General features: G+C 39.5%; 1 protein-coding gene across 2 annotated transcripts; it reads left to right on the plus strand.

Annotated features, from left to right (window-relative positions):
• The first annotated feature begins 227 nt into the window (after positions 1 to 227).
• Positions 228 to 8,558, plus strand: LOC146508779 (cortexin-3). Of its 2 annotated transcripts, XR_014876795.1 has the most exons (3): positions 228 to 560; positions 5,634 to 7,604; positions 7,637 to 8,558. XR_014876795.1 is itself a non-coding variant. In XM_085176880.1 (2 exons), the coding sequence occupies exon 2, from the start codon at positions 5,711 to 5,713 to the stop codon at positions 5,960 to 5,962; it is 252 nt and encodes an 83-aa protein (XP_085033006.1). In that variant the 5' UTR covers positions 228 to 560; positions 5,634 to 5,710; the 3' UTR covers positions 5,963 to 8,558. The 2 variants fall into 2 exon arrangements, 1 of the variants encoding a protein (XP_085033006.1); XM_085176880.1 differs by having other exon boundaries at positions 5,634 to 8,558.
• The last annotated feature ends 4,217 nt before the right edge of the window (positions 8,559 to 12,775 follow it).

Consider the following 12,775-nt stretch of genomic DNA (forward strand, 5'->3'; position numbering starts at 1 on the left):
ATCAAATACTAATGTAACAACATGCATTTTAAAATATCCCAAGGGTGATTTTATATTCTTCTCACCTTTGAGTTAAAGTCTCTCAGACACTATCACTTTTTTATTATTATTATTTAATTTTCGAATTACCTTTAAATATGTGTTATATGTGTGTTTATGACTCAGTTTGCATGTATTGTATGAGGGCCACACCTTTCCCTCATCCGCTTGCAATATATAGCCTACCTGGAAGATTGCTATGGCAACAGGTTGCCAGTAGCGACTGGGTACCACTACATCCCTGCCTGTGTGTCTGCGGGGATAAGCGGCGCGTCAAGAGCAGAAGAGGAGAGAAAATCGAGCAGCAGAGGGTGAGGTCTGCTCGGCTCAGTCAGCAAAGACAGAAGAAAGAAGCTCTGACAGGCTTTTTCTGTCATGTAGTGAGGAGCCCTGCGGTCTGCAAGGACGCGTCTGTTCGTCGTTTTTGTTGTTTCGGTGAAAGACCTGCAAAGAGAATCGTCGGATAGCGGAATGGAGACCTGCCGCTGACGGAGATTCCCGAGCTCCCCTGATAACAACAGGTTAGTGTTTACAGACTCGGTCGCTCGCACCTGCGACTGATGCTCCATCTGACCACAATCCTCTTCGATATGAAGCCTTTTAAAAAAGAAATGCGTTGATTTTGTGCTTTGATCTTCGCGCTGTAAAGGTGTGACAGGTGCAGGCAGACGCACCAGAGGCGAAAGAAATGGTATTTGGACACATTTTGATCCATCCACGTGTGCGGCGAGGAGTCCAGCTGAGGCTCATAGGAATAATGGGTTCAAGAAAGCGGGCAATTTTGAGCCGTTTTATTGAAACAACAGGGGCCGTTTCAGACCGAATAGCCAATATGTTGCATTTAAATGGCGGTTCATCATTACGCGCTGGATTGTTAAGCATTCCTGCGTTGAATCTGCGGGTGTGTCTACCTTTGATTACAGTTGCATTACAAGGATTTCGATGAATTGGTCGATATGAATAAGAATATCTCAGTATGAGGACTCTTATTCATAACACCACTCTTTTGCATATTACATGTTTATTTTTGCATCCACCTGCACTCACATGTATAATTAATTTTGCAGTGGTTCCTCTTTGCTTGCATTTATTTACACAAAGTATGTAACTTAAAAAAAATATATTAGGCCAGCTGAAGAATTTGATTTCTTCAATTAATCTTCTTCATCATATATGTTTAAATAAGTGCTGTGTGTGTGTGTGTGTGTGTGTGCGTGTGTGTGCGTTTGTGTGTGTGTGCAGGCTTTAAAGATTTTAAAGCTTTTATCTGTTGCATTCACGAACCGTGTCTGTAAAGAAAAAGTCCACAATGTTGAAAGACATATAAATTAATAAATTTAAAAAATAATGCATTAAAAAGGAAACATTTTCAAAATGTATATTCTGACTAAATTGTGTATATTTTACTCATAAATGGCCATCATAGTGTAATTTCTGCAGTTAATTTATTGTAAAGCACATTTATACTGTGAAATGATTCAAAACATATTGAAGAATTCTCCTAAACTGCTTAATTTGACCTCCACTGATGTTGTTTTAATTCTCTATTAGTCATAATCACAACACAGACATGCAGAGCCTGCAGGTTACATCAACACTTCAACATCACTGGAATCATTTCTAAATTTGGCTCGATATCCTCGTCACACTCACTTCCTTGTCAATTTTACTCTCGGCGTCTGGCACGGTTTCATATCTTCTCCTCACCACAGCAACTGCAGCTGATTTTGTACAGTTGAACTAAAAAAAATAAAAACTGCGCCCTTACATAGCTTCTAAAATTCGACACCGTGCATTTGTATCTCTGTCATCTACTGGCAATTTCAGGGCTACAAAGGCAATTTGCTTTTTTCTGAAATTCAGCTGCTGATGAGCAAAGCACAACGTTTCGTTTTAAAATGAAAAGCTCCTTCTAAAGTTGTCACTAGCAGCTTAAATGTTTAGCGTATCCCTGTTAAATACTGTCAAGAAAAGCTCCAAACGCCGAGTGCTTAGTCATGGAGCTGCTGATGATGTAAATGTTTGGAGTCTTTGAAGTCTATTACATAACCTTGTAACAAATATCAAAGTGCTAATACCCTGTAACCTCACTGTGTCATTGCAGGACAAGACGGTGACATTATGATTTGACAGTAAACCAGCAGACAAAGAAAAACAGCTATGTTCCTTATCATTTTTTACTGTGAGGGCAATGAATCACTGCTGTGAAATATCATTTTTGAGTTTTAAGTGTGATGGATTACAGGCTGCTGATCAGCGAGGCATGGCTGAAGGCTTTGCTCTCTCTGGGTCTCTCCTGAGAGTTGCTAACATATTTTTTTTTCTTTTAGGCAGAAAGAGACAGCTCTTCTGCCTGTCTTGTCACTTTGAGTTGTCTCATAACACATTCAGCACTCCTCCCAATGTGATTGTCAGTGTGTGTGACGGCTTGTCGCACTTACAGAAGCATAACTGAAGGACAGAACCAAAAAGGATTAGACTTTGGGTTATGCAAACATTTCTCAGAGAACATTGCAAATCAGATAATAAATCTAATAGATGGGAAAATGTCTGGGAGGAGCCAAAGTTTTTCAGTAAACGAGTAACGGCAGGCCCACTTTACGCAACCCGGATCTAACTGGTATACCTCGTTCCTCTAGCTCACTTCTCATCAGTATGTCCTGAATCACCCGACAAGGCTCTTGTTACATTACATTTACATTTATTTTAAATGTATCTGAATTTCAATCATACTATATTATATTTTGTAGGCATATATTTCAGTACAAAGGGACTGAAAGAAATATTGAAGAACGTCTTGTCATGTCTGCTCAAGTCCAGATCTGTCAGTTGACCGTTAGCTAAGAGGACAACAAAATCTATGTGTGTGGAAATTTCAACTAACCACCAGTACAACCACTGAGGTTTTACTGATGACCTCACCACTGAGGGCAAAGATGACGGGGAAAAATCAACCAATCTTTTTTGCCTAATCTTGATTGTGTTTGTGTTGTGTGTGTCAGTTGTGACCCAAATGTTAGTAGCCATGTTTGACGTGGGTTATTGACACGTGGCTTCATTGCAGCAGTCGTGTCTCAAATGTGGCCCTAAGAAAACTGCATATGTGGTCCACATTTAGGCCAAACACACATTGCTTTCTATGTTGTTTCTGCAGCTGGTTTGGGGATTTCAAAGTCATTTGTCGGGAGGGATTTGTTAATGTTGCCAAGCAAGCTGAAGAGGAAAACTTGGCTTTCTTCAACAGAGTCTGGATCTAAACCAAGCACATTTAATGGGCTGTGTGAAAATATCTGATAAGGTGATTGAGGCAAGCTGGAAGGTATTGGCTCTTATTGCAAAGCAACATTAATAGGTCCAGATGATCAATAGGTTATCTGACATTACAATCAAATGACAAACTGACATGCCAGATATCAGATATGCTGTTTTTCACAGGTGTCCGTTGAAACTTTGGCTTGTCTTTGGTGTGTCTTGGACACAAAATGATTGAAAAAAACACTGAGATAGACAACTCTAAAGTATGTTTCTCCCACTTCATGCCAAATAATTTGGTGTGCTTTGTAATCTGATGGTTAGGAGCCCCAAGAAATGTTAACTGTGTGATAACACGATACGTAAGCCAAAAAAAGAAGGGAAAAACTGTAAGGATTTACAGATGTTCCTCCAATCAGTGTTTTAATAATTATTTAAATAGAACAACCACACACATACAACAGGTGGCTTTGGGTTACAGTTGGACATCACTCCAGCTTATATGGTGGAGTTGTATAGCTATGCCAAATGTGGTAATTAAGCCAATTAATAATTTGCTAAGCTACGAAAATTATATAGAAAAACGCGTTTTGAGAAAAACAACCTTGTGATATCTGAGCAATCTCAAGGTTTAAAAAATTATATTCCCTCTGTAGCTTTCCTGTGGTGTGAAGAAAATAATAATTTTCAAACTGGTTTGGAATAATATCTCAAAGCGAGTGTTTGCTCAGCAGGAGGAAAAACATCAAACGATGAACAGTCCTGCTGGTTGTTTAGGAATTGATTCATTTACCTGCAGCTGTCTCTATAGAACCGACAACCCAACTGCCTTTAAATTCATTGTATTAGGCTCTTTTTTGTTAGAACAAATGATCCACACAGCAATAAGCCTTTCTGGAGATATTTTTTTTGAATAACTGAACATAATGAAAAAACATGACCTAACCACTATGGATTGAAATGAAGTCGTTCCCCAGCGTCTTTTGCTCTAAGCTCATAGATGACATTGAAATAGCGTATCAACTCACATACTGCATTACAGAATTCCCCATGAGTTTCCTGATTTAGTGTAATCTAATTGACCCTAAGGACTTCTTACTAATTTAATACACTCCTTAAATGAAGCCAGCACTATCATACACCTATGTGGAAGTTGGCTCAGTACAGGGTGGACTTGTTTTATTTTAGGGTCTTTTTTCTGTAAGCCTCAGGTTTGGGTTCAGGTTTGCTGTCTGGTAACTGGATTAAAGGCTAAGGCTGGTGTTATAGTGCGCTTTTTATTGACATCAAATCCCACCAAATAAAAAAGCCCCAGCGGTGTGTTGGTCTCTCAATTTTTATGGCTTTAGTTCCTACTGAAGATGTTAATCTTTAATAATTTCCTGTATATAGTTTCATTAAAAAAGGGGCTCAGCACTTTTGTAAATGTGCTAGGCGCTGTAATTTTTAGGAAACTTTATCAAGAAGAGAGTTTAGGATTTGTTTTCAGCTCAGGAACACTCGCATAAGATCATATGCGTTAGAATATATAGAACTGAGGTACGAAGATATATGCAGATTTCTTAATTATAGTAATTCATCATACCCATTCCCCTAATGTGTATGATGTAAAGTTCAGAGATATACACAGTGTAAGAACTAAACTAGATCTAAAATATCTCAATTAAAATGATGTGCTGAAGCAATATGAAATAATGCCTTGAGCATAACAGATGTTAAACATTTTGTCATACAAATGCGTTTTAAAATTTAATTTTTATTAAATGTGCCCTTTTCATGCACATTTCTGTCCCCCTGCACTTCTGGGGGTCTGTAGCAGCTCTCTGCTTTGTCTGTTGGTAATCCATCCTTCATCAGGCAGCCGTAAACCTATTTGAATTCATGTTTCATTCATGTAACCTTGTCTGAGGAGAAACTCGTTTTTCCTCATGCATGACAATATTTAAAATAAACGTTTCCACAGAATCTAATTTGCTGGTGCAGGTTGGTTGCATATGAACACAATTCACGGGGGGCAAGGTTAGAAATTCAGTAATAATAAGCTGTGGTTTAATGAAGCTAGTGACATTTCTACCTTCAGAGCGGTATTGCTTCCATTAAATGTTGTATAACTAAAGCTCCCTCGTGAATTTCATTGCCAAAGGAGTCCTCTGGGCCTTCTTTATTCACAGAGCAGACTTTTTTTTTACCTGGAGTTGCAAAAATAAACTCCTCTTGAAGCCACTTTGTCCTGTCGTCTGTACAAATTGAGTTTTGAGAATTTAAAATTATTGGTTTACTCATTCACCTGCCAAATCACAGAAGACATGATCTATAATGCATCTATCTGGATTTTCACACAGGTCTTTTCCACTGAGTCCATCTTCCCCTCAAAAGTCTTTAAGCAACCGACAAAGAGCTGGAGCAGAGACGATCAAGCATGGATGTGCCCAGGATGGCCGAGGGCCTCTTCAGCAGCACGCTGTCCTCGTCGGGTGGTGGCCATCACGTGCCTTCCTACCTGACGCTTGAGCAGAAGGCTGCCTTTGTCTTCGTGCTGCTGCTCTTCATCTTCCTGGCCCTGCTCATCGTACGCTGTTTCCGCATCCTACTGGACCCATATCGCAGTATGCCCTCATCCAACTGGACAGACCATACTGAAAAGGACACATTTGATTACCGCATCGTGTGAGGACCACTAAGGGTGCAAAAATTATATACGCATATATTTATCTCTCTATATATAAAGAAAAAAATTACACAAATAGACTGATTTGATGCACTTTGACAAACAAAAGACTGCCAGGAAAACAAAAGCTTTCAAAGAAATCTTCTAAAATTTAAGACTGAAAATAAATTCGACACGATTATATTGAGTGCAAACCAGAGTTCTACAGCTTCTCCCTGCCAATTCAAAGCAATTCTCAACCACAGCAAGAGAGCCTGAACTACACTATGAAGATTATTAATCAAACCACAAGCTAACGCGGCCCTCAAGTCCGAGCGACACACCAGAGCCAATTAAGGTTCACCCATAGCTCCTTTCCCCTTCCATTAAGTCTCTTGTGGACTACCTCGCTCCTCCACCATCTCATGTGTGGGACTGTTTTCTCGTGTCATACAGGGTCAAATATCTTCTGAGATCCAAGCCAGTTGGATACTAACAGTGTTTACATCCTATCATGTTTACTTACATCCTTAGATTTCTATTGATAATGTAGACAATCAGTGTTTAAAACAGCGAACAAGTATTTGCAGAGTGAATAGTTAAGGTTTTTTAGCGCTTTCATTTGTATGTGTGTTTTTTTCTTATTTATGCACAGAGATGAAAGGTCACAAAGACTATTTATGAGCGATATGATTCATGCGAAGAGGAATTTAATGCCTTATGTTGTATAGGATATCCTGTGATAGTTTCTAGTGTCATCACAGAAAGGAAAGGCCATAAAAAAAGACTGATACAGAGGTCATAAAGCAGGTTTAATAATCACAAAGGAGGAAACTGCAGCGGAAAGCTCCCTTTAATGCTTAGGTTTGGACAGATAAATGCCAGCAGCGAGGGACTAACTGTTCTGTGTTTGCGATAAAAAAAGAAAAGAAACAAAAAAGCCCTATTTGTCCTTTTAGTCATGGAGGGGCCTTCGGTGTCCACGTCTTTAGATGTCAAAAACCAAAAGAGGTATTGAAGAAAAAAAAGTTTACTGTGCTGTACCGTGTGCCTAATTTGAAAAAAGATTGATGTGAAAAAGAAAGAAAATGGGTTCATATTTCTGTTTTTTGTTTTTTTCGTGCGTGTCGTGCCCATTTAAATAAACTTAAACAGCATTTTACTGCCTGCAGTTGGTATATTGACAGTTGGTATGCCAGATCTGCAGAGTGTTGATGATGAAGATGATGACGATGCATTTTCACATCAGACCCTTTATGAACTGATGTTGTGGCTCTTTTGTTGGGCAACTTTTCAACTGTGCGCCTTATAGTGTAGATTGTTTACAGTATTGTAGGTAGCTGAGACACTGGAGATGCCGATGCCACGGTGTCTTTGCACTTCACAGAGATGTCATACAACCTGTTAAAGTTTTAAAAAAAAAGATATATATAGATATATAGAGCACTCCCTGATCTATTTCCAACCAAGTATTACTTCAGAATGTGTAATTCCTACATTGTTTCACAGCACAAAACGTATCAGTTTCACAATAAAGGCTGTAAGATTTTGATTTGCCTATAATCCTTTTTTAGGCCCATTGTTTTCAGTTAACCTGCATCAACATCACATGACTGTAAAGTTTCTTTTTTTATTATTTATTGTTTTAGATTAAGTTTCATATTCAGTTGCGGTGTGGTCCCCATTGACCAGGGATAGGCAACTCCAGGCCTCAAGTGCTGGTGTGCTGCAGGTTTTAGATGTGTCCTTGATCCAACACAGCTGATTTAAATTGCTAAATTACCTCCTGAAGGTGTATTGAAGTTCTCCAGAGGCCTGGTAATGAACTAATCATTTGATTCAAGTGTGTTGACCCAGAGTGATATCTAAAACGCACAGGACACCTGCACTTGAGGCCTGGAGTTGCTTACCACTGCCATGGACTGTATATGATAAAATGTAGGCAGGTAGCTACTGTGACCATAACCATTAGTTTATAAACCTCCATTTCCAGCACGCTGACATCTGGCATTATGGCCATCACCATCTTTAGTAAGGCTTGGTTAGTAGTGTATATCCCACAGATGCAGTACTTGCTAAATAGTACTAACATATAAAAAAAATATAAACAAAATACTACCTAAATATTACCCCAAACTGGAGCACAGACTTTTTAAGACTGCCTGTTTATATCGATTTATGTTCATAAAAAGCCATATTTGTCAGAATAGCTTCATTAAAAATGCTCCAAAAGGCACCAACAGTATAAACACACACCATAGCTCACTCAAGCTATGGCTATTCATGTGAGTGCCTTAATGCAATTTAAACAGTAGTTATTTAGTGGATGTACATTTAACACGGAGACCAAAATCATTTTTGTATGAGGCTGTAAACACGCTTTTGTAAAGCTGAGTATTTTAACACGTGAGTCTAAAGAAACTGGCGAAATTTTGGAGTCAGTCTCACGTGGATAATTGAGGAATATAGACTTTAACAATTCTGCGTTGGTGTCAGCACTATACATCTCACTATAATGATCGTAGTTTATGTGTGTGTGTATATATATATGTATGTCACGACCACCTCCTCAATGGGTGGGTCAATCTGAAAAAAACTTTGCACAAACAATGTCACGCATGTATAAGTTTTTTAAAAATATATATATATTTATTTCTAAATCCTAAGTCTTTAGATTTTCTTTTATGTTATCTTCATTTCACAATGAATCACTGCTAAATACAGAATAAAGACTGAAGCAAAAACTCGTCCTGAAGGATAATTTTTAACCTTTAGATTATTTCTAAGCTTACTTCATATTTTCCATCATTTTTTTTCTTTACGGTCACATTTTGACGACATTTATTAAAAGATCACACGTTGACATTTGACAACACATGCTAGAAAACCCCATTTTCCATTTTATGTTGCTAGAAAGAAAAGGCAATATTGTAGGCATCTCACAATTTTACAGCCTTTACTGTAAAGCTAACATGTTTTGCACTGTGGGCCAGTGTAGCTATGACTCATTTTGCTGTTCTACTGGTCTGTCATGTTCCCGCCCGGGACAGCAAGTGAACTGTGACCCTTTTGACGACATGTGACGTTCTTGTGATCTGCTGTGGCCTTTTCCTACCTAATGCAAATGTTGCAATGTTGTGCTGAGGTAGCGTGTTTTTGTTTTTTTGTCCCTCCCTTTTTTTCCACCGCATGTACGTCCTGCAGAGTGTCTTCTCCGTGCATGATAAATTGTGAAGTGCTTTAATCCTGATGTTGTAGCTGTGGGTCAGTTACTCAAGCAGCTATTTCCTGTCTGTACTGGAGCCTTTTGTTTCGATCTGTTTTTCGCCAGGAGCTGACGTCCTTTTTGTAATAAAAGTGATCACAGTGCACAACTGCCTTTTTAATGTGTTTTATTTCTTCGGGTTCATTTTCTGGCGCAGAAAAGGTGTCAGGTGTTAAGAACAGACAAAAACATTACAAATAAAAATGGGTGAGGTAACCATTCGTCCAACCTTTCCTGCCCTTTCAAAGGCAGGCAAACGTGCTGGAGGCCAAACACATTCTTTTCCCCGTTTTATCAGCAGCTGGCAGTGGTAGCCGGCAGGTGTCTCGATTGGTTTTCTGTGAACCCAGACACTTTGTCTCACTACACGCATGCACACACACACACACACACACTCAGAGTAGTCTCCAGGCTCCAGGCGCAGGCTGCTCTTTGAGCCGAGACCCTCCAGAATGCCTCGCAGAATAACAATCTTCTCTCTGACACCAACACTGCAATCATCTGCAAACCACCTTGAAAAACCTGCATCATTCCTCACGCTGAAGCAAGCCCTGGACAGATTGGGGTACGATTTTGTTTGCAAGTAAATATAACTTTCTACATCTGTTGTGTTCGTTATTAATTCTGCTGATATGACACATCCACGGTCTTTTTTTTTTTCTTTTAAGGGAGGGCAGCAGAGCTGAAGCGGATCAGAATTTTAAACGGGAGCTGATCCCACTGAGCTGAAATGTGCAGTCTGTGCTTTTTGGATTATTATGTAAGAGGCAACCTACGTCTTTATTGTAGCCTTTTCACAGTTTGCTTGTGTTAAAATACATAACAGTGATATGGATGCCACCTTTGGCTGATAGCAGCTGCTAATGAGAAGGCAGAACTAAGCATGTGTCATTTGCTTAGACAACACTTCTCTTGTACAATGCACGCTGGAAAGAGAGGGAAATCAGTTTGTTATACAAGAAGCTCAAAGAAGTGAAGATTGCAGGGATGCAGGAAACAGGGATGTAAAAGCCATCATTGGTAAATTACAGAGTCTTGCCTTCTAAGATATTAGTCTTTTTAAAACCTCTGCTTATCCCAAAACAGTTATTAGCATCGCCCAAGTGAGCTGACATTTTGATCATTTCAAACCATAGCCAAAATAGAAACATATTATTTTGGAATGAAAGCCTTCATTTTCTATCTCTGAAATCTCATTAGCTCATGCCAAACAAGGATTAAAATCCAATCGAAACACACCCATACACAGCGAGCGGGAGCAGTGGCAGGGAACATGAGCCATTATGGATCAATATTACAGTCATGCTTTATGCAACGTGACTCATATTAAAGAAAGCCACTGATAATTGAATTATTTTAATTATCTGCTCTGCACGCTTAGACGCCTTATGCTGAATTCATTCCCTCCCCAAACGTCCCATTTCACTATTCAGCCTCCAGTTAATTTAATGGTCTCTAAACAGGTTGGAAGGAATTGTTCCCATGTGAATGGAAGTAGCGGTGCAAGAGGACATAAGGCCATGGAGGAGTGATACCGCATAATTGATTTTGCTGCGATTCCTTTTCTTCTCAAGAGCTGCTGACCTTTACAATAGTCTGTCGCCTATCTCATTGACAAATAGTGTGTGAGATCAGGGAGCACTGATGGGAAAGAGGATCCATTTCAGGCACATATTAGCCTCTTATGTCAGCCTGATGAGACTGAATTGTCAACTTGTCACTCTTTAATGCATCATCAGTTATTCTGCATGAAGCTAACTAATGAAAGCTATCATTAGTTACAGCTCCTGAATAAAAGAAACACGGCAAAGGGAACAAAAGCACAAAAAACCAAAAATGATAAAACAATTTAATAGAATATTTTCAGTTTCCAAGCAAAGCTTTGACATTTTTAAGTTGAAAGGGCAATTTTGGGTGTAGCAACCATGATGTCACACATTGGTTTCTGGACTTTTAAAGCCCCAAAGGTATATTTGGACCAGAGGGTGGTGTCCGAAGGATAAAGTTTTGACAGACAATCTTGTGAATAACCAAGATCACCCAACGATTCAGAAGCTCATAGAATTACTATTAGCAGCAATAAACTAAAGTAATCATTTTCTGTAGGTATGTATTAATCTTCTAATAATAATAATAATAAATTTTATTTATGAGCACCTTTCAAGTCACCCAAGGACACTTTACAATAGGATAAAACACTTAGTAAAACAATGGCAGAATAAGAACAATAAAATAAAAGCACAAGATAAAATTAACAAACAGTGGATTCACAGTGAATATGCAGATTTGAACAGATGAGTTTTGAGTTGGGATTTAAACTGTGGGAGAGAACCAATGTTTCTTATTTCTGGGGGCAGAGAGTTAAACAGCCGGGGAGCAGAGCAGCTGAAAGCTCTGCTTCCCATGGTGGTGAGGCAGAAGGAAGGTACAGTAAGCTGGATAGAAGAAGAAGAACGAAGTGAACGGGCAGAACAGGTGGTGGTTAACAGGTCAGAAAGGTAAGGAGGAGCGAGGTTATGAATGGCCTTGAAGGTGAGCAGAAGAAGTTTGAAAATTATCCGGAATTTCACAGGGAGCCAGTGAAGTTCCTGAAGAACAGGGGTGATGTGCTGATAGGAGGGGGTTCTGGTGATAATGCGAGCAGCAGAGTTCTGAACCAGTTGAAGTTGAGGGATTTTTGGGGGAGACCATGCAAAAGAGAATTGCAGTAGTCAATACGGGAGGTAACAAGACTATGGACAAGAATGGACGTAGACTGGGTGGAAAGAGAAGGACGCAATCTGTTAATGTTACGTAGATGGAAGTAGGCAGAACGGGTGAGATTATTGATGTGAGATTTATAGGAAAGTGAACTGTCTAGGATGACACCAAGGCTCTTAACCTGAGGAGATCTTCTGCATTGTTATGGATAAACTTTGGTGCATTCGTCTTTACAACGTCAGTTCAGTTCATCGAGGTTTCATTTATGCACAGCTCTCTGAAGGTCGATGCTTTTCAGTCAGTTTGACTCTGACTGGATCATTGTGACACCTTGATTCTTTTATCGGCTATTCTGTTGTAAATGTTTTTGGTGTGTTTGGGCATACACTGGTAAACTACAGTTCATGGCTGACTCCTTCAACTCCTGTGGCTGCAGAATAAACCCAAAATTATCACCCATGCTTGTTTTTCACCCGACGTGGTGCTGTGCAAACATCTCCACTTTGGTCTTGTCTGTCCAAAGGACATCATTCCAAAAGTCTTGTGATTTGTTCAGATGCAACTTTACAAACTTAAGTCATGCTACCATATCATGAGGCCTTTCCTGGCACTTCCAAACAAGCCATATTTGTTCAGCCTTTTTCTCATTGCACTGTCACGAGATTGCTGTGGAGTCTGAGGTGTAGTCCTTGGGGTCTTTTGCAATTTCTCTAAGCATTGCATGGTCTGACCTTGGGGTGAATTTTCTGAGATTCCCCCTTCTGGGAAGATGATGGCCGTGTGTCAAACAAGCTGCTAAAATATCTTCTTGCTGATAACCAATTAAGTGATTGACCTGGCTGCAACTTACCGTACGTAGAACATTTTCCCAG

Source organism: Neolamprologus multifasciatus, chromosome 11 (genome assembly GCF_963576455.1).
Source record: "Neolamprologus multifasciatus chromosome 11, fNeoMul1.2, whole genome shotgun sequence".
NCBI lineage: Eukaryota > Metazoa > Chordata > Actinopteri > Cichliformes > Cichlidae > Neolamprologus > Neolamprologus multifasciatus.

Coding starts and splice junctions, on each gene's coding strand:
- LOC146508779 (XM_085176880.1), top strand. CDS start 5,711: ATGGATGTGCCCAGGATGGCCGAGGGCCTCTTCAGCAGCACGCTGTCC.